General features: G+C 40.5%; 1 protein-coding gene across 2 annotated transcripts in view; it reads right to left on the minus strand.

Moving 5' to 3' along the window:
- MME (membrane metalloendopeptidase) overlaps positions 1–21,164 on the minus strand; it is a 91,083-nt gene that overhangs the window by 55,232 nt on the left and 14,687 nt on the right. For both annotated transcript variants that reach the window (XM_027092810.1, XM_027092809.1), the window contains exons 4-7: positions 3,209–3,370; positions 2,179–2,259; positions 1,997–2,092; positions 1,759–1,877 (exon numbers count right to left, since the gene is read on the minus strand). In XM_027092810.1, the coding sequence (XP_026948611.1) occupies positions 1,759–1,877; positions 1,997–2,092; positions 2,179–2,259; positions 3,209–3,370 (458 nt within the window). The remainder of the gene's footprint in view (positions 1–1,758; positions 1,878–1,996; positions 2,093–2,178; positions 2,260–3,208; positions 3,371–21,164) is intronic.

Raw genomic sequence — 21,164 nt, forward strand, 5'->3', positions numbered from 1 at the left:
GGGAGGGGATATGGGGATATTTGTATATGTATAGCTGATTCACTTTGTTATAAAGCAGAAACTAACACACCACTGTAAAGCAATTATACTCCAATAAAGATGTTAAAAAAACAAAAAAGATCCTAGCATTCTTGTTCTTTATAAGGGTAACAAGCAGACACTGAGTGAATACATAGGAAATGGTTTCCACGCTACTGCTTCCAAGTGTTAAACTGATGGGTAGCTAGATAATCTGGAAGTCTGTGCTGCAGATATTTGAGAAAAACCAAAGAAATCTTGAACAAAAAAAAACACACACGGGGAAGGATTTTTAATGCATAACAAAGGGGGAGGTGAACAAATACATGTTAGAATCTAGGACTAGGGAGCATTACACTTTTACAGGACATTTTGGCTTCCTGAGATTCTAATATGCTCCCTGAGGGACATTCTCTTCTACCCCCACCCTTAATTGGGACAGAAAAAAAAAAAAAAAAGGTGGAAAACCTCTATGGTAAGTCAAGAAATTCTAAGCTAGCAGAAATCTTGATTATTTTGAGATCCTCTACCCTAAGGGGATAGAGGAGATTCCTCCTCAGTTCTCTCCAAAGCTGTCCTGCTCAGGACGCCAGCAGACCCAGCTGCCAGCTGAGTGTGTGAAAGAGGTAACTCATCTCGGTTCTAGTGTGTCCAGTCCACCTTGGATACCTAGCAGAAACTTCTGGACACCTTGGATACCTAGCAAAAACTTGTGGACATACTCGCGGCTTTGTGAGAGTCCCTCTTACGCGCCGCACGGTAAGATGGATGAGGTAAACTAGAGCATTTATGGGTGAGAGTGAGAATCCTAGCAGCTGTAAAGGGCCAGGCCAATACAAAAGAAACAGAACCCAGAGGACTGGTAAGGAAAGAGCCAAAAGGCATCCCCACGGGAAGAGCCCTGCCCCTTCTTCAACCTCCTGACCCTCCTTAGGAAACCCCCTCATGGCGATCATGCAGGATACTGGCACTTGATAGCCAAAGGAGAGAACGTAGGAGGAGAGAAAGGAGTCCACTGTAGGCAAGAGTTGGGTTCAGTCTCTTTCATGATTTTAATAAAAATGACTATAAAGATTTATGCAACAGTGACATAATTATGCTTCTGTGACCTGCAACTTTTGGTTAGTTTCTTTTACAGGAGACTAAACAAAAGTCCCTAGATGTTTCACTCTATTCCGAACATACTCAGTTAAGTAAATCTTGTCCTAGGTAAACCTAAATGAGTGGCTTACACTTTAAAAAAATCAAATAAAGCCACTTAAAAAGAATGGGATTCTGTTTACCTTAATTGAGAAAAAAGTACAGACATTCTTTAGCAAGAACCAAAATTGTGTTAAAAATCCCATTTCTATGATCTTTTTGGAATCAATTAGGAATTTCTAATTTCTGACCTGTATTACTTATGTAAACCAGACCATGCTCCTTTCATGAACATACAGAGAAAGCAGGTGCTTTTTCTAAACAGGAGAAACCTGGAGTCTTTCCTTTCTTATCATTTGTTTTTATAAAGGGAGAGGTATCTAAAACAAAGGTAGCAGGAAGGAGAGTTGAATGTCTAAACCACAGCATCAAGAAAACACTTTCAAAATTGGGAATCCAGGCATCTGTCCTTGAACTTATTACCACCTTGCTCATGCAATTCAAATGAGAATATGCCTTATTTCTAAATATCAATAACAACGTGTGTGGAAGTTTTACTGCAATTTAAAGTAACTTTGGCTGTTGGCCACACAAACTTACATGAATTACATGGTTCATAGAGTTTTTATCATCAGTGCCAACAAAAAAATTAATAATGACTTTTTTCCCATATTTAGAATTCAGCTGTGCAATAGATTTCTCAGCTGTCCAAGAAGAACCTAAAGCAATGAAAGGTGAAGTGTATCATTAGATGCTTTAGTGCATTAATATGATACTGTAATAATAACAGATTTTATATGGAAATAATTTTTTTTTAAAAGAAGGAAAATTGCCTTACCATATGTTTGGTTCCAGTTTTCTGTCACCACTGGCCAATCATATATATCTGGTAACAGTCTGAGTAGAGGAACTCCACCTCTGCTATCAATAGCAGCTTTTGAAAATAATGAATATAAATATATTATGAAGACTATGCATATTTTGGCATACTCCTAATAAAATAAAATACAGAGCACTTACATTCATTTATACAAGATCTATACAATGTTTTTGCTTTCTGCACTGCTACTATGTCTTCAGTTTTGGGTTCCTGAAGGACATCTGAAATAGGGTATTGATAAAACACATCAGTACAATTGCTTATTTGCAGCTGCAATTAACATTTTCAATGCAGGTTTGGTAAAAAAAACTTTTGTACATATGTTCACACATCTCCTATTCCAAAACCCTATAGGAAAAACCAAACCCCTTACACCAGATCATTATTCCTGGTGCAGAACTGAGAGTCAGTTTCATCACCCAGCTTAGCTTTGTGTGTGTATGTGTGTGTGAACAGTGATGTGTAGTGCTCTACCATAGAGAAGTTACTTTTTTTTGAAATTGACATTAAAAAGAAAACAAATACTACAGAGGAATTTGGAATTTAATGTGATAGTCTTCTTGATGGTTTGAAAATAACTATCTTTGTGTGATAGTACTGTCCATGCTCCAGATGAAATGAATGTACTGTTCTTCTTGTTTGGATATTAGAAAATAGCGAATTTTTTTTTTTTTTTTTTTTTTTTACAAAGTAACTTCTAAAAGAGGAGAACAGAGAATGGAGGATAGCAAAGGACTAGACACTGCTTTCTCAACTTCCCAGGGAGAGTGTCTTAACTGGGTTAGAACAGATATACCTACTCTGGGAAGGCAAATCTCAGTAACATCTCACAGTGACCACAACACAGGGCCAGGGTAGAAAGAACATGCAGGTGGTGTTTACTGGCAATAATTTAGTTTCTTCTGTAAAATGGCATAAAGATCCCATCTCCAGGGATAATAGAGCTTTATCGTGTGTACCTACAAATGAAGGCAGGAATGCTAAGAGATGCCAACATATCCATTTCAGCGTCTACCACCCTCAGAGTGACTCAGCGGTGGTCCACAAAACTTGGAGGGATTATCGACTTTAGTCTTTTGCGATACTCCCTGTAATCGCTAAGAGCTGTATCTTAAGAAATGGATACATTAATAGAGAAATCTTTGATGCATAGACACAAACTCCACTAACCTTTCAAAATGACTTCTAATTCATCCCTTAGAATGTCAAAGTTACTGTAACGGGAGCTGGTCTCAGGAATGACGTTGCGTTTCAACCAGCCTCCGCAGGCGTATTTGAAAAAGTCTGTACAAGGCTCAGCAGTGGCATCCATGTTCTGGATCAGTCGAGCGGCTGAAAGACCAGAGAAAGGATAAGATAAAATGAAGGGTGTATTTTTGTAAGTTTGGAAGGGGAAAAAAGAGACAAGTTGCTTCTTTATGATCTAGTCAACCAGACTGATGCTCCTCTTTTTACTTGTGTAACTGTGGATTCAGGTAGAATGACGAATATTATCTGTGTATAGTCCTCCTTCCTTTACTGTAGTTGGTTGGTTTTATTCTCGAGAGGTCTGGGTCCTCCTATCCTATGTCTCACCCCCTCCTTTAAATAACTGAGGTTCTTGCTAGTTCCTATGTCAGATGAAAAAATGAATGCAGGGCTTCCCTGGTGGCGCAGTGGTTGAGAGTCCGCCTGCCGATGCAGGGGACACGGGTTCGTGCCCCAGTCCGGGAAGATCCCACATGCCGCGGAGCGGCTGGGCCCGTGAGCCATGGCCGCTGAGCCTGCGCGTCTGGAGCCTGTGCTCCGCAACAGGAGAGGCCACAGCGGTGAGAGGCCCGCGTACCACACACACACAAAAAAATGAATGAAGGTCTGCCTTAGCCATCCTGGGCCTGGAGTCACTCTTCACTCTGATAACTTGGGCTGTTGGCTCCGCTCTTCAAGGTGCTGTGACCTTTGAATGTCTAGGAGGCTGGCTCCAAGGCATGTGGGATTGTTAATGGATTTTATCGTTTTAGTAAAGATCTGAAGCTACAGTGATTGCTTCTTGTACTTCGCTTACAAAATTTTCGCAATTCAAATTTGATATCCGCTCTGCATTTGTCTATGTAGGGTCTGTCATTATAAGATTAGCTGTAAGCTTGTTAGTTTTTCTTATGTCCACTATTTTATCTTTGAGATTTATGATGAAAGTGCAGATCAACCAACACTGGGTATTTACAGTGTGCAAAACACTGACTGTGGTGGGTGTGGCAATTGACAGAAAGATGTATAAAATCTTCATAAAGTATTACCACTGAAGAGAAGAATATTACGTACAGGAGGCTCAATGCCCACAACTTCTACACCTGGAATACTGAGGAAACCCTTCCACTGCCCTCCCCTCGTTCTTTCTCATACAAGTGGAACTGTTTCGCAAGGAAAACAAAAGAGCAATTGAGAATTCATCTGCATCAAGAGAGTATAAATTCTCAAGTGAGCTTCTGAAAATACTTCACTTTCTGAATAAATAAGTTAATTAAACACTTTTAAGGATTGCTGAGCTCTGTGGAATTTTCCAACTAGGAATGGTAAATCTGTCTTTCAGCTAAGCCTCAAGCCCCTGCTTCTAACTGCTTCTGGACACGTTTGCCTGGCTGTCATCTCAGGTTCCATCTCTTTAAGACTTAACTCTCTGGGCTGCCTCCAAACCAGTCCTCTCTGGACGTTCATACTTTGGTCTACAGCACAATCGTTATCACAGCCTTCGGTGTTTGAAATCTCGAGTAAAATTCTGTATTTCTTGCTCTCCCTTGGGCTTATCAGTAACTCTTTTGCCTCTTCTCTATACTCTTTAGATGATCAGTTTTACATCTTCATCCCTTTTGACCAGAACTCATCTAACTACTCCTCTTGCTAGTATTGCCTCCCTACTTTTATACATATGTCGAGCATCGTTCACAGATTAAACTTCACCAAATACCCTTTTGCTCTGGCCACTCCCTTGCTCAAAAATGTCAGTGGCTTGACGTTGCCCAGGTTAAATTACAAACTCTTTAACTTGGCTAATCAAAAGTCTCTACCTTCTCTTTTTTTTTCCTCTCTGAGTTTTCATACAAACTCTGCTCCAGCCAGATGGGCTAACTCCACGTGCCACAAACACTCCTGTGCTTCTCTACCTCATGCCTTTGTTTCTCTCCCCCTCACCCCACCCTTTTAACTCCTCCTCCCATTCTTTCCAAATTCTACCCACTATTCAAGGTTCATCTTATGTCCCATCTCTTCCTGAAGCTCCCATGACTCCAAATTTTAGGGAAAATTTCTTTCTCTGAACTCCTGAGAGCTCACTGCCTCACTCAGTCTTAAAGAGGCTTTAGATGAGGCTACTTTGAATTTCTCAGGTGAATACCTACTGTGTCTTCCTAACCATTCTGTTGATGAACTTAACCTCTTTGTAATCCCATCACCTAGCACTTCAGTAAAAGTCATGCAGTTAAGTTTATGTGTGATGACATTACTGAATCATCAGTGAGCCCCCTTCTTCCTTCCTCCTACACTCCCCCCTCCCCAGCTCCTGCAGGTCAGACCAGCTCTCATTTCACAGCCTCCGGAGTCCATCCATCCTTCCAGGTCCCAGTTTCTATTCTTTCTTGGGCCCTCCTCTCTCAGGCTCTATTCATGCCCTTTCAACCAAACTACGGCCCCAGGTCTCTCCCCACCCCATTCATCCTGTGTGTCAGTCAGATTCACATTGTCCTGTCATTTCAGTACGCCATTTTCCACTTCCAAGTTTTCAGTATAATCTTCTTGCATTCATAATAAAATCCAGAGTCACAGCACATTCTAACTATGAACTATAGTTCTGAACTATTCTACTTCACTATACCTAGTGAAGCTTCTTTCACTACTTTCTAACATGAGCCATCTGCCCCAATTTAATGAATGTATTCATTTTCTGCTATGAAACACCTTACAGTTCTCTGCTTCTGTAACTTTGACCATAATTCAGGTATATTCAAGGCCCAGTTCAAATTCTCCTTCTTCATGAAGGATTGTCCTTACAAAGCCCATATCGGCTGACATCACATTCATTTTTTTGTTGGAAAATCCATTGTCTCTTCACCGGGACTGTGGTTCCAGTAAAGGAGGAGATACCTTTTCCAGTTTTCTCTCAGGGCCTAACGTTGTGCTCAGTAAAGACTTGTCAGTAAAATTTCTAACTTGAAACCTCAAGTAAAGATTAAGAAATTGACCTTAAAAAGGTAGAGAGAAAATGCAAATCCCTTGCACTTTGAAGGAAATGAAGATTAGATAACAGGGGAAGTAAAAATAAAGACCCTAAAGAACGGAAGATTATCGTGTAGAGTGAAAAACCAGAAAATTGGAGCCTGAAAGAACTGCTACCTAAAGACATTCTAAGCACACATTTTTAGCAATTTTATATAATTCTTGTCTTTTAACATACTTTTAAAAATGTAAGCTGAATGTTGTAAAGGCAACTGCCATTTTGGGAGCACTTCTTTTTTCCTCTCTTCTCTGAGGAAATGGATGGTTTATGTCCTAACACCACAAAGAGCCAAAAACTCCTATTTGGGAGAGCAGCAAACAAGTAACGAGCAAGTAGAACGAACAGGGAGAGGAATGAACAAGTCTCACTGCCTCTCTGGAAGTACCAGCTGCCTTGCCTGAAAAGGTCGAGCAGTGGCTGCAGTTCCATGCTCATGAGCGCAAATCCACTGCCACGTTCTTGCAGCCCTACTTCCCACATCTCCCATAATGGAAAAAGTTGATCCTTTCCCTCTTGGGTTGAATTGCTCACTTGATACCCAGTTACACTACTTACATCTGGACAACAAACCAAAGAAGCAGCATTCAAGCAATTTGTGAGGGATGTGAAGACAAGAGAGGGAGAGGCAACTCTGCCAACCCCTTCTATGCCACTTTTAAAACTGCCCTTTGACCAGAGAGCTCATCTGAGCACAGGCGCTTCCAATCACTTCAAAGAGAGCTCTGCTCTGATGAATATTTTGGGGCCATGGGCCAAGGCAAGTCATGGGCTAGCACTTTTATGCTGGGGCCTTGATCAACCTTCCTTTAATCTCTTATCATGGGTTTGATTCTCGTTTTGCACCTTATCCTCTGGATCCCCTCTGTGCTGACTTTTCTTTGAAGTCGGCGGTAGACTCATGGGTAGACGGGCCATAGAAAACAGACGCACCACTGTCAAGCTGGTTAAAATTGTTTTTATATTTTGCACGTTGAATTACTCAACCTCTCCACATAGACACACCTGGGCTCTTCAGATGTTTCCTTATCTGTGGGTTTCTGACATCTGAGTAAACAAATGTGGTTTAAAAACAAATAAAATTATTTCACCTTAGTGAGCAGACATAAAAAATGATGTAGTAAAGGCCAATGTATTGGCGTGGAATGCTGTTGACCAGATGTTTATAAAGTGAAAGAAAGTGTATATTACGATTTTTGAAAATCTGTATAAAAACAAAGAAAGTCTAAAAGGCCTTTACAGCAGTTATATCTGGGTGGAGGGATTATGAGTGTGTTTAATTTTGTTTTATTTGCTTATCATTATTTTCCAATTTGTATTAGGTGAACAGGTGTTGCTTTTGCAGTAAGAAAAAAGTTTATTTTTAATTCAAGAAAATAGTCACATAAAGACAAGAAAAGTAATCTATTAGTAATGAGCTTACTTCTTATGAATGACAATTCTGAATGTTCTACGCTGATAATAAGTGGCACACCATTTTTTTCCCAACTAATCTTCTTGTAACATTTCCCCAACTTCTTTGATCATAGGAATTTAAAAACAAGCTCAACTACCATCTGGGATGTTATTAATTACTGTATTCATTACCAGGGTCTATTGTGAGGGTATAGATTAGGACATGCTGTATAAACTGAGAAAATGTCTGGAGTCCTTAAATCAGGCAGACTTGTTTTGAATCCCTGAGCTTCCCCACTTCTTTGTTGTACAAGAATAAGTAGTTTCCCCAAGATCAAGCAGCTAGTAAATGATGGAAGCCCAGGACTTGCACTTAGGTGTGCGTGGCTCCAAGCTCACCCTCTCCCCTCCACACTTTGGCTACATTAGGTGGGAGTGTGTGAGAAGCAGTGAGCATGCTCCATTGCTTTCTCCTCCTCCACTCTTTCCCAATTAGCCTTTATTCTCCCCTTGCCACGCCCCCTTCTTTACTTTGTCTGCTCCCTGCCTTTCTGTCGCCACAGCGTCCCTCCCTCCTCAGTGTCAGCCTTATCACCAGCAGCTAGTGCTGAGTCCACGGAAGAAGAAAGCATCAGAATTTGGAGTCTGTAGTGGCCGGGAAGAAAGGGTAAAAACAGATGAATTCTTCACAGTGGGGCAAACAGACAGGAAAGTGGCATGGAGGCCTTTCGTACTCAAAGGCAGACCCCGAAGTGCATCTTCTTGAGGTGGACACGTAGCAGGGTTCTTGCCTAACCTTCCTCTGGACAGAATAGGATGGATGATGGAGGGTGAAAATTCTCAGTGATATGTTGTACAGCAGTATTTTTCAACCCTGGCTAACCATGTGAATCACCTTAGAAGCCTTTAAACATACAGATGCCAAGGATAGATCCCTGATCACTTAAATCAGAATCTTTGAGGTGGTCTAGGCATTTTTTAAGGCTTCCTCAGTGATTCTAATGTCCATCCAGGGGAGAACTATCAGATTAGACAATAGAGAAACACGGAAAATGAAAACAGGGGAATCTAATATCAGGAAGTAAAGACGGTCCCATACTTAGATGAATCAGGCCTATTTCTTCTTGCCTTTCCAGTCTGTAAGTACAAATGGGCCCATGTCATGACAACCCATATTTCTAAGTACAATTGTCCCTTCTGAGTCCCTGGCACAGGATGGCAGGGAGCCACACGTGTGTCTCCTGTACAAGTCCACTCTCCTCAGGTCTCCACTCTCTATACTGGCTTTACCTCTACGACCTCCTGCCCCAGACCCCATCCATAACCTCTGGGGTTGGAGCCCTGTGATACAGGGAGAATGCCTCTTTTCCATCATCATTGTCCTAGAGGAGTTCCCAGGAGGGCTCATGGTGCCTCCAGGTGAAGAGCTCTCTTAGATTTTATCTCCATACCTCCCTCTCCCAAGAACCACAAGGACCAATGGGCCTGGTTTGGGGGAAGACTGCAACAGCAAAAGCTGAACTATATTCAGAATCACTTCTCTGATGGGAAAGGCTTTATTCAAGGGACATTTTTGTTGAGCTTGACTTTTTATTCCTCTGAGATGAGCTCTCTCTATCTTAGGAGGCTCCTGGCCCTCTCAGGCAACAGACCAGAGACACAACCACTCTACTCATTGCCAGACATGATTAGACATGGCAGAATTCCAGATACACTGGAAACCTGCTACATGTCTACCTCAAGAAGGGGCAATCCTTGGCCTGTCTTTGAATGCCAATGGCTTCTAATGTCACATGATCCCCCTTTCTTATCTATATGCCATGCTTTCCAACAGCATCAATAGCTTGCTAACTGAAAATAGAATTTTAGGCACTATACACAAGAAATATTTCTATGTTGATACATGTACATTCCACAGAGGCTACTTTTCTGGTGCTGTGTGTGTGAATGTTCATGTGTGTTTTAAAGAGATTTCTGCATGTGTCAAGTAATCCTGGGGAAACTCTCAGTAAAATAATAAAAATCTCAAATAAATATGATTGCCACAAGCAGCAAATGAATAAAGTGGATAGCATGAACCTCTCTGCTCGCACTTAATTGTGGGTTTAAGTTTATTTAACGTGGATCCCTACTTAGTAGATCACTGATGCTTTCCCATGCGAATGGATTAACAGGAATTATGAATAGGGCTGCTTCTCGTTATTTGATGGGTTTTGTTCTAAAGTCAACACTAACATTGAATTAACAAATACTGAATCATTGACCTTTGGAAAATAGTGTTAGGTTCCTATGAGCCTCTGATCACACAGTATTTTCATCAACTGATCAATACATAATCTTGTTTTATGTCTGTTTCTGTTTAATTTCTGATTTAATATATATCATTGATTCATTAACATTGAAGTCACAGCCAATAGCACTACAACTCATACCTGAATGAAGCTTATTCAACACATGTCTTTTCTCTGTAAGGCACATCACAGCCTTCTTGCACTGAGGAACACTAGACAGCACTTCAGCTCTAGGCTTGGGGGCCATTTTAAACAGTTAAATCACTAACAAAAAGCACAGAATATGTGAAAAACGTGGCACTAAATAGACTGAGAGAAGGACCCTTGTTTACAGTCTCCTTGTTGGACCTCAGCTGGGTACATGTGTGCAGAGTGATGGAAATCTTTCATCAATCTGTGTATGTCTGTAAATGACCTCGAAAGCACCGTGAATATTGATTTGGGGGTAACAAATAAATTTTAGCCAGTAGGCGAATTAGCAAATAGGAAATCTGTAAATGATTAGGATTGACTACACTTTTGTCCATTTTTTCTTTGAGGCTTTAAAAAAATATCCAGGAAAATGTGCACAAGAAGCAACAATATTAAGTGGGAATGGTTTCAAATCACTTCTTTCTCAATTACTACTGTATTTTTCAAAAAGTCCTGGCCACTATGTATTTTGGTGTTGAACATTTTAAATAGGCCAGGCATCTATTTATAACATATATGCCACATATCTGGCTTGGTGGCAAAATTTCTTCACTGATGGTTCTTGCCCTGCATAAGTAAGGTTTAAGGAAGCCTTTATGAGCAAAACTGTTTTCAGCTCTGTTCTCTCCCAATCGGACTACGCCCTTGGTTTTTTGCTCCCAAAACATTTTCACACAACATTTTCATTTTGGTATCTTAAAAATCACTGTAATCATCAGCCTGGCTTATGACTGCTATGGAAGTGTCCAGAAGAGGTCAGAGAAATGCTGGGGCACCCAGGAGCAAATGCTCCTGTGAAGGCCTTAGGACATTCATTTCTGACCCAAACTCCTATCCTAAATGTTTGCTTTATTAATAGATACCAAGCTTGATATTACTTACTAGGCAATTTTTGACAATTTAAAAATCTCCTTTGACAACATTCTGAAAGTATTGCTGACCTCATTCCCCTGCTGCCACCCTCCTCCCACCATCCCCTGACCAAAATTAAGGCAGAGTCAGAACGCTTTGAAAGAACACAAGGAAAATGCAATGTAATCACAATGGGTCACAAAGGACTCCATTCAGAAGGCAACAATGTGGAAACTAGAATCTGGGGGACCATTCCTAAATAGAAAATGACTGAATATTAGCAAGCACACCAACTAATACTAATAAAACCAAACAGTTTTCATTACAAACATTCTGGATTCTTGCAAAATCCAATCCTCCCTTTTAAATGAAATTCCTGTTTCAAATTGCTTTTGTGATATCTTGGTTGAAGAAAGGTTGGGGGGAAGAATGGGAGGGAACACCCGATGCTGGATGTAATCAGGACTGCTAGTTAATCATTTAGTCAAACACCCCCTGTCAGCCACTGGGTAAGTTCCAGTTAAGCCAAGGTCAAGTCTTGCACTAGTCCAATTGGTCAGCACCAAGAATAGTCATCTCTATATAACTGTGCAGAAATTATCTGTGTATTTACACAGGTAGATTTGAGGGAAGTTCCAAGATAGTGAATGTTTTCTGTAGAGCTGCAATTCTCAGGAAAGGAGACCTATTTTTTGTGTTTTAGCTTGAGGAGTAGTTTATAATTGTGTTTCACGTACACATGTGACCAATTTACCTTGAACGCATAGGCACAAACGCACACTCACACCCACATACACACAGGCACAAGCTATACATAGTTAACCTGGAATCCAGTTGCTATCAGATTTACAGATAAACTCACTGTCAGATTTATAGGCAAAATGTAAACTATAGGATTTTCATTAGGGTTCAGCCAAAGATGCTTATGTAATAATAATAATAACAAGTCAATGTTTGACCTGTGTCAGGCACCAAGTGCTTACTTCACGCGAGTCAATTTTCTAAATTCCTTGACTTTGTTTATCATTTAAACTGTATATGGTAACAATATTTTTGTCCCCACTTTCTAGCTATAGAAATTGGTGGTAAGGAATCTGTATCCACAGTCACACAGTTGGTAAGTAGCAAAACTGAAGTTTATCCTCAAGCAGTCTGGTGGCCAAAGCCTAGGCTCTTAACTATGATGTTAAACTGCTTCTCTGGTTTTGATTATATTTCTTCCTTATGATATCTTCCCATTGCTCTATAAATAGGACATGTTACCTCTGTTTTAAGGAAACCTAGGCATAGAGTGGTTACATGCCCAAAGCCACCAATATGACTTTAGATAGAGCCTAGGTCTAATTTTAAACTGATGTTTTTCTACAGTATCATCCTTCTGTAACTCCAAATAGCATTAAAAAAATTTTGGAAGCTCCACAGAGAGAGAATCCAAATTAAATTATGTAGCAATCACTGTCTTTCTGATGCCCAATTAAGATTTTATTGCTCCATAACATGAGCATAGCTACATAAACTTTTTCACCTCATCTGACCCTAGATTTTTAGAACTTGTTGAGATAATTACAGAAATCTCAAGTCTAATGGACCTACAGTAATCATCTTTAGTTGGCTCTCCCCAAATTAGTGAAATTCTTCAGCCTTATCTCATAGCCCATTTAAATGAATGGCTCACAGCCAAGAGAGGACATTCAATAATTTTCCAGTAGGGATTCCTCCAAAATTGACAACCAAAAACATTCTGTGAACAAATGGAAGCCCTGAAACTGTGTTACAGTTAAGTTAAAGTGTCGTAAGTCTAAAAATAAATTTTCTTTTTCAAGTCCAATTTGCATTTTAAATCCAAAAAGAGTCTTTGCTGGCAAAAAGCTATTAGAGATTATACTGCAATTTAAATACAATATATCACTTAAAATAAGTTATCAAGGCTGTGTGTTGATTATAATGTTAATGAATAATAATGTTCCTTTTTTAAGGAAAGATATAGAAGGTTATGAAAAGGCTACACTGTTCCCTAAGTAACTCTCATCAGTTAGATCCCAAGCTTCCTGGACACTGTTGGATGTTTCTGAAGAGGAAGCAATGAAATTACATACCCATGTTTCTCCCATTTAAACATTTTGCAATTTTGGATCACACTGTTGAACAGAAATGATCAGTCCAACTTCAGTAATATGTAATTACTGAGAGTAACTCAAAACATTCTGCCTTTGCATCAATTTTGGTTAGGGCGTGGTACAAAAAGGTCATAGCAAAAGGATTAGCTGGGTCACTGGTGCTGTAGAATGCTACCTCAAACGAAGTCAAAATTGTAAAAACAAAAAAAAACTCTTCTCCAGTGGGCACTATGAAATTTAGTATGTATTAACAAACTAGGCATTTAGTTGACACAAGGTGGTATTAGGCTCCACATGTTTATATTTTTTTAATGAATATGTATCTCTGTTCTATTATAGAAGACCCAGAGGGTTATGCTAAATCATTTGTCTTCTCCAAAAAGATTTTTTTCCCTGTGGACCATGAAAAGACTCTGAAACTTTTCATTTCATTTCAACAACTATTTTTGAGTACCCCTACATGTCTGACACTATTGGGATCTGAATATATGTCATGGCGAATAAACAGATATAATCCCTGCCCTCACAGAATTTGCAGGTCTTCCTCTGACACAAGACTGTTTCTTTTATGATGCATATGAACTCCTATAGTGTAACTATATCTAGCAATGAAGGGTTGTTATGCTCTGTTCTCATTTCCAATTCCTGAACTTATGTAGTATTCAGTTGACAAGTAAAGCTCCTATTTTATGTAACTTAGAGGTAAGGAGTCACTTGCAGTGTGCATCTATAAATAAGCTTATTATGCGTGTATGTGTGAGCTGACCAGGAGTCTGAATGAGCGTACTATGAGTGAAGCAACCTGGGATAGAGGAACCTTCGAGGATGATGGTCAAAAACCAGCAGCACTTAGCCAAACAGAGACACTCAAGGGAAGGCGAGCACAGGGCCTCATTAAAGGAGAGCAGAGATGAGTTACTGAGAAGGAAGAAGCTCTGAGAGAACTGGAATTGGAAAAGAAAGCCCAGACTAATGGAGATTTTGGTCGCAAGGAGCTGGAAATGCTTACCTGAGTAGGAGATTAGTTGAAAAATCTCCCTGAAACAGGAAAATAGTGGGAAAGAGAAATGCATACAGAAACTGTTTCCTTGTTGACCCAGTTCTAGCTTAGGAGGGTAGAATTAACTAGGTAAATTAAACAACCAAGGAAGAGAGTAATTGACTTTACTGCTAGCAAAGGAGATAGATCAGACAGAAAAGAGTTTGAGAGGGAGATACAGAACTGAGAAACCTAATTTACGTATGTGAGACAAAGCCCGAATGAGACCACTTCTTTGCTGCTATATTTGTGTATCAGGTGCCCTAACAAACACCTTGCCTAGACAACATTGGTTTTGTGACCAAGATAAGGAACCTGACAGAATAAATATAAAAAATAAATTAAATATTCATTTATGCAACCAATATTTATTGACAACTTACTATGTGCCATGCACCTTGCTAGCTGCTGGAAACAGAGTGATAAGTAAGATAGAAATAGTTATTACAGGGGCAAAACTAGACATTGCACAACTAACTACAAGTGAGACGTGAGTCATGGGTAAGCATACAGGATGTGCTGGGAGCGAAAGAGTTAGCTAGGCAAAGATGGAAGAGGGAAGCCATTTCATTCCTTCATTCATTCAACAGATATGTGAGTCAGGAACAGAGTTGTGGTCCAGGCAGAGAAGGTGAGTGACAGCCTTGATAAAAGAGGCAACCGAAAGAGGACTGGAGTGTAGAGCGGCTCTCTGTGAGTGTGGAAAGATAGGCCATTCTCAGAAGGAAGGACACAGGATAGATAAAGAATGAAGAGCTAGATCCCCAGGGCCTCAGAATCCCAGGAGGAACCCTACCTGTCTTTGATTGGTGGAAAGAGACCTGTGGGAACTAATAGTCAGGGGCTTGGCCTTTGTCACCCTGTCCAGTTTAGGAAAGAGATCTGATCATGGGAAGAAAGATTTACTCTTGCTGAGCTTGCAGGAAACAGCCAGCCTTGTCCTAGAAGTCCTTATCTTGGGCATCTAATAGAAGCGGGTCCTTTCATCCTCAATCTATCTGTATGGCTGGTCAAAAAGTTCCAAATCATCTCTTCAACACATGCCCTTGCCAAGTCACCTTAGGCTTTCAGGAGCCCTAGTTTGGACAAGGTGTCCCCATGAATCTAGACAGAGTTCTCATGGATTGCAGATGTTAAGCTGCGGGACGACCTCTTCTGTAAGCTTCATACATCATGGCATCATTCGTATGACTGTATGGCTAGGTGAGAGATGGAGCCTTAGACCATCAACCATGAAATAAGTTATCAGTATGAGATGTGCAGTTTCTAAGAAATAACTCAAAGTATATTACCAGGTAATCCGCAGAATATAAAAACAATGATAATTATAGGTACACCCTCTACCCACAGCAACGATTCTAATTCCAACACCTTGCACAATGACTAGTTCATAACAGACACTCCAAAAGAATCCTTCATTCTCAGTTAAGTCTTCTGTTAGGAAATTATCACCACCTGTTATTTAAAAGCCATACTTTTACTTTATCAGATCTTAAAATATTTTGATACTGGTTTCTTATGCCTGTTACTACACTCGAATAAAAATGGCTTTTATTGTTCATTTAAAGTCGGATAGGCAGTATCTGAAAAATTTTGAACTTTCAACACTTAATTAGATTTTCTTATATTTAAATAAAACAAGACAAAGAACTGATTCCTCCCTCCTTAAGTTTTTAAAATTAATAGGTGTGGTTGGCTGATGGTTGAGGGAAAAGCCGGATCCTTGGTTTTCTGTGTTGGCATATAACATTAGTGAGCTGTTTCTTCCTCAGCAAATGAAGAAACATTTTTCTTCCATATAAAATGTGTGTCATGTACATAAACTGGGCTCAGGTAGAAGCAGTCTGAGCCAATCCAGTGAGACTGAATCTTATTTTAGATAGACCACAAGGAATCAGCAACAGAGGAAGTTCCTGGCTAAGAGCAATGGAGAGAAGCTACACAGGGACAAGGAACTGCAGGCAGCTGTGACGAGGGGGCTGTACCCAGCAGACAGTGTGGTGATCCAAGAAAGTTCTTCAGGCAAAAGGCAATGAGGTTAAGAATCAAGCTGGGTTTCAGTCCCAGAAGACGGGGAAGAAAAAGCAGAAACTCAATTTCCATAGCTAGGGAATGAGCCAGAAGTGAGGTCCCAGGGGACAAGGTAGGAACCCACTCACTACAGCTGGGGTCAGAGGCAGCTCACCAGACGTGAGACTGACTGGAGATGGAACCAGAGTCGCTGACCTTGTTCTTAGTAAGGGCCTGGGCCTGCAAAGGGGCTGATCCTGCAACAAGGGCCTTCATGGAACTCAACCAGTTCGTCAGCTTTGCAAATTCTCCCACTTCTTTTCTTTGTTTTAATTTTATTACATAGTTGTTGAAATACATCATGTAAAGTTGCATAGTATCTATAGCTGCTAACTTATATTCTCTTTTAAAGATTCATATTTGCATGGATACGAGTTTAAGGGGACTTTCAAGGTTTCACTTGTGCCATTTCTTCTCAACACATTTTCATTTCCTTGCTACAGAATATTATATACACCGGGCTTTGAGAAATATTCTGTTCAGTTAATGACTTTTCATATATTGCTTTTTTATTTGATTCACTTAAATATAATTAAATTATTTCTCTGAACAAATACAATTGTTAATACTTTGTTTCTTGGCTTCTAAGTTAGTGAAATCATTGATTGCTATATACATGTGTTCAGGGATAATGAATTCATTTTGGCTTCAGACTGGCAGAGGTATCAGAAACATCCTAATTTCACTCAATTAATTTCATTATACCAGAAGATTAAGCCCCTAGATTTTACAAAAACTTTCTTTTCTGGAAGTATTTTTAAATAACTACTAGATCCTCAAGCACATCTTATTATAAGTCTTTAATGATTTGGGAGTTCTTTCAACAAGAATTTCTTTGAAGTTCAAGAAAGCCTTGATTAACAAAGGGAACTACTTAAAAGATATGGCCTAAGCCATCTTCACCATTTTATAGTTGGCTTGCTTGTTTTTGCTTTAAGCATCAAGCACAAAGGAACAGATGCACTGCTGGCTACTGGTTACCTGCTAATTGATTTCAGTTTGACTTCCTAATCCTTTAGTCTGTGCTGTGGACCAAACCTCTCTTTATTAGTTTCAAGCTAAGGTACCTACTGTCAGACTTCTCTGGATTGAAAAGTATCTGAAATGTGATAGTTCCGTTTGGACTTTTTTGTTTCTTTTAATTTTGAAGGGAGATGGTGCCTCTGAAAAATGTTTAAACAAACATTTTGTTTTGAGATAAGAACTCACTGATTCACTTTGAGTTTTTATCTAAGCTGGTGAAAAAACAAATAAAAATGAATTCATGAGTAATTCGAATTCCATCAAACGGAGTTCCCGCACAACATGCCAGACAGGCAGCCCTCCAGTGTCTCCTTTTACCGGCTGCTGTTGATCCACTGGAGTGACATTATCACATATGACAACAAAGAAGTCAAAAACCCTACCCCGTGTGGACTAATTTCTAGATCGGGTGGCATATCCTATGATTCTAGAATCTGACTCTTGTCAGCAAACACTTCCCTCCATTCAGAAGGGTACCTCCTACAATCCTACCTCTAGAGAATGAAAGAAAGGGCTTTGGGTTGTATGAGGAAACAGGATTAGAAGAGCATTTCTAGAGTCATCTTGGGCAAGAAGGCATGATTTATTAAGCCCTGAGCCTACTCACGGATACTCCCTTCAGCTCTCTGATTTAAGGGAAACCCTCTCCCCTGAAGCTCTCTCTCCCTCAGCACTCTGCACACTGAAAAACAAAACCAGTCTTCTTCTATCACTCTACGCAGCCTCCAAATCATTCCTCTCCACTGTGTTTATTTAGGATTCTGCCAGCTGACCATCCCCACCCACCTCATCTACTTTATCTCTGTCATCCACTAACTTCCTAGACATTCATCTTTGTTTATTAAAGACTCAACACCTCGCTCAGTCTTCCCTTCCACAAATATTCTACCATCTTCCCAAGTAACATCAGGGACTATGTGGACAATCTCTGCTACTCTCTGGCTTAAGAATTTCTTAACCTTAGAAACTCTCATGACCTTCACCTCCATTCCACACCTGTACCTGCATTTTCAAGGTCCTAATGTTGTTAACACCAAGAAATATTCAACTTGAGTAACTTACACTTTGGCCTTCCCATGCTTAGAGGTTTTTTCATTTCTTTATTCCCTCTGCACCTGCTCTTCTCCTTTCCTGAGAATTCTCACTTCATGCTCACTCTGTTCTTCCTTTGCCTTTCTTTCACCTTCTATCCAGCCTACATCCTGTGTTGTCATCATTTAAACCATCAACTCAGCAAAGTATTTCATTCCCCCGCCCCTGCACATGAGCCTACTCTGAATCTTCCCAGCTGCCTACCTTTTCCCTTCCAACTCTAGGCTAAGATATTTAAGAATGTTTTTTACAGATTTATTGATTGACTTCTTTACGGCAAGCTCCTTATGAGCAGGGACTTTGTGTTGTTCACTTCTGCGTCTGCAGCAACTAGAACAGTACTCCATAAATATCTGTGGAAGATATTACCTGTGATGCTGGGAAAACCCCATAACTTCCTGGTTTAATGCCATTTCAAATTATGGCCTTCAGCTTCAACAGGGCCATCAATTCTGTGCACAGCCTTTCTACGTGGTCCTGCTTAGCCTTCCCTTCCACTCCATACACTGGCCCTTTCCAGCCTTCAATACCCTTACTTCCTCTTACACAGAGAAAACTGAAGTAACTGGATGAGCCACATGGCTTCCCATCCTTCTCAGCCTCTAACCGTACTTGCATGCACACTATCATCGCTGCTTTCCCCCTGGTAAGAGAGGAAGAGGGGGTCCTCCTCTGTTTAAGAGGGGTCCTGCCATCTTTTCTCTGGATATATCCTCTCTTACATCCCCAGGAACAAGATCCATCAACTTTCCCATCTTCAATGGAATCTTCAACCTCTTCCTTTCTGTCTTCATTTCTTGTCCTACTCAACCTCTCAGCTGCATTTAACTGCAGTGATCAGACTCTGATTTTGAACATACTCTCTAACTTTTGCTTCAGTGATTTTACACTTTACTGATTTTCCTTGTACCTCCCTGGCTCTTCCTCTTCAGTTTCTTTGAAAAAATCTCCATTCCTTCCTGGGAAATCTCAACCACCTCTCCCCTATGCTGATGACTCCTGAATCCTTATCTCCAACCTAGACTTCCCTGAACTTCGCCACACAGAAGACTCACCAGTATCCCAAATCTACACTGTCTCAAAGGGAACTTTTCGTTGCATGGGCCCCAGCCTATTATCCAACCAGCTCTTCCTCTGTGTTCCCTGGCTCAGTGACTGGCAACACTTACCACCTAGTTTCTCACGCCAGAAACTTGAGTTACATTTCACTCCTTTTTCACAACCTCACATATTTACATAAACACTATGCCTTATAAATTCTACCTCCTAAATATTTCTCAAATCCATCTATTCTCTCCACCCTGTTACCATCAAATCCACGCAACCCTTATCTCTCATCCAGATTAAGTGCGCAGTAGCCCAGTTCCTTGCCCAGAGTCATTCTTTAGGTACAGTCAGTGACCCTTCTCAACAATTCGGATCAAGTCATGTTTCACTGAAAACCCTTCCTTCTGTAACTTCCCATTGCTATTAGGAAGGCTCAAACACTTTACCACAGACTACAAGATTCAGTTTCTGCCTATCTCTTGTGCCAGCACTCAAACACCCTTCTCACCCCCACTCTCACATCCACATTCATGCCCACTGTGACTCAGCCCTATAGCCATTCTTCCAGTTCTTTAACCTTGCTAAGCTCTCCCTCATACCCGGGACCTGGAAATAGTATTCCCTTGTGTGGGTAAATCTTTGTCTCCGCTTCACCAAGTCTGTGCTAGCCAGCAGGCAAGCTTGAATATGTTCCACTTCTGCTTAAAATCCTTTAGATGCTCCCCATAACATATTTATTCATTTTCTATAGACTTGAAGAGGAATTATAACCCAGTGCATTTCACATTACACGCCAGCCATCATGAACCACTTGCAGATCCTACACTCACCCAGCCTTTGCATGCATCTTGCATCCAGCCTGTGCACATGCTGCCCTCTGCTCCACTGGCCTGGCAACCTCTGAGTGGCCTTCTGAACTAGCAGATGACATTTCCTCTTGCGAATGCTTTCCTGGCCCTGTTAGTTACAATCACTCTAGCTGCCAGTCTCTAATGACTGATGTGGTTTAGGCGCCCTGTTCTCAGAATGACTGTAGCACTGCTTCTCTCTGCCTTAGCACTTACCCAAACCGTATGGTAATTTTGTTTATTGGTCTGTCATGCTGACCAGACTGTCACTTTCCTGACGACAGGGTTTATCTTAGTTCATACTCCCAGTGTCTAGAAAAGTGCTCAACATTTAGAAGGTGCACAATTAATGATTTTGAGAAATATAAAAAAATGACTGAATGAATAGATGAATGGATGAGGAAAGACATTGTTCTGAAGTCTCTATGAAAACATCTGTGCCCGCATTCTACTGGGGAAATTCAGGGGGACAGTCCAGGTTCAGCTTCTCCATTATTAGTAGAAAAACAGGCCTAGTGACCCTCTGCTCTGACTTAGTTTTTACTGAGCGGCACAGTCTGAAATCGCACCCGTTAAAGCAACCAGTTGGTTAACATATACCTTTTAAAAATGCAAATGTCCAGGGAATTCCTACATATCTTAAAGCAACCAGTTGGTTAACATATACCTTCTTTTACAAATGCAAATGTCCAGGGAATTCCTACATTTCTTAATGTCAATTTATTTACTTAAATTCCTTTCCCCCAACACTTATCAGAGACCACTCCGCTGAAGGAATTGGAACTCTGTGTGTCAGAGAGGAGGGAGGTCTGGCATGGGTATATTCGAAAAGTTTCCCCAATTATCCTAATAAGCAGCCACAGTTGAGAATCACTAGTCTTCAGCGCTTTTCAAACTTTACTGTGCACTCTCCT

Source organism: Aethalodelphis obliquidens, unplaced genomic scaffold (genome assembly GCF_003676395.1).
Source record: "Aethalodelphis obliquidens isolate GAN/ISIS:26980383/991018 unplaced genomic scaffold, ASM367639v1 scaffold81, whole genome shotgun sequence".
NCBI lineage: Eukaryota > Metazoa > Chordata > Mammalia > Artiodactyla > Delphinidae > Aethalodelphis > Aethalodelphis obliquidens.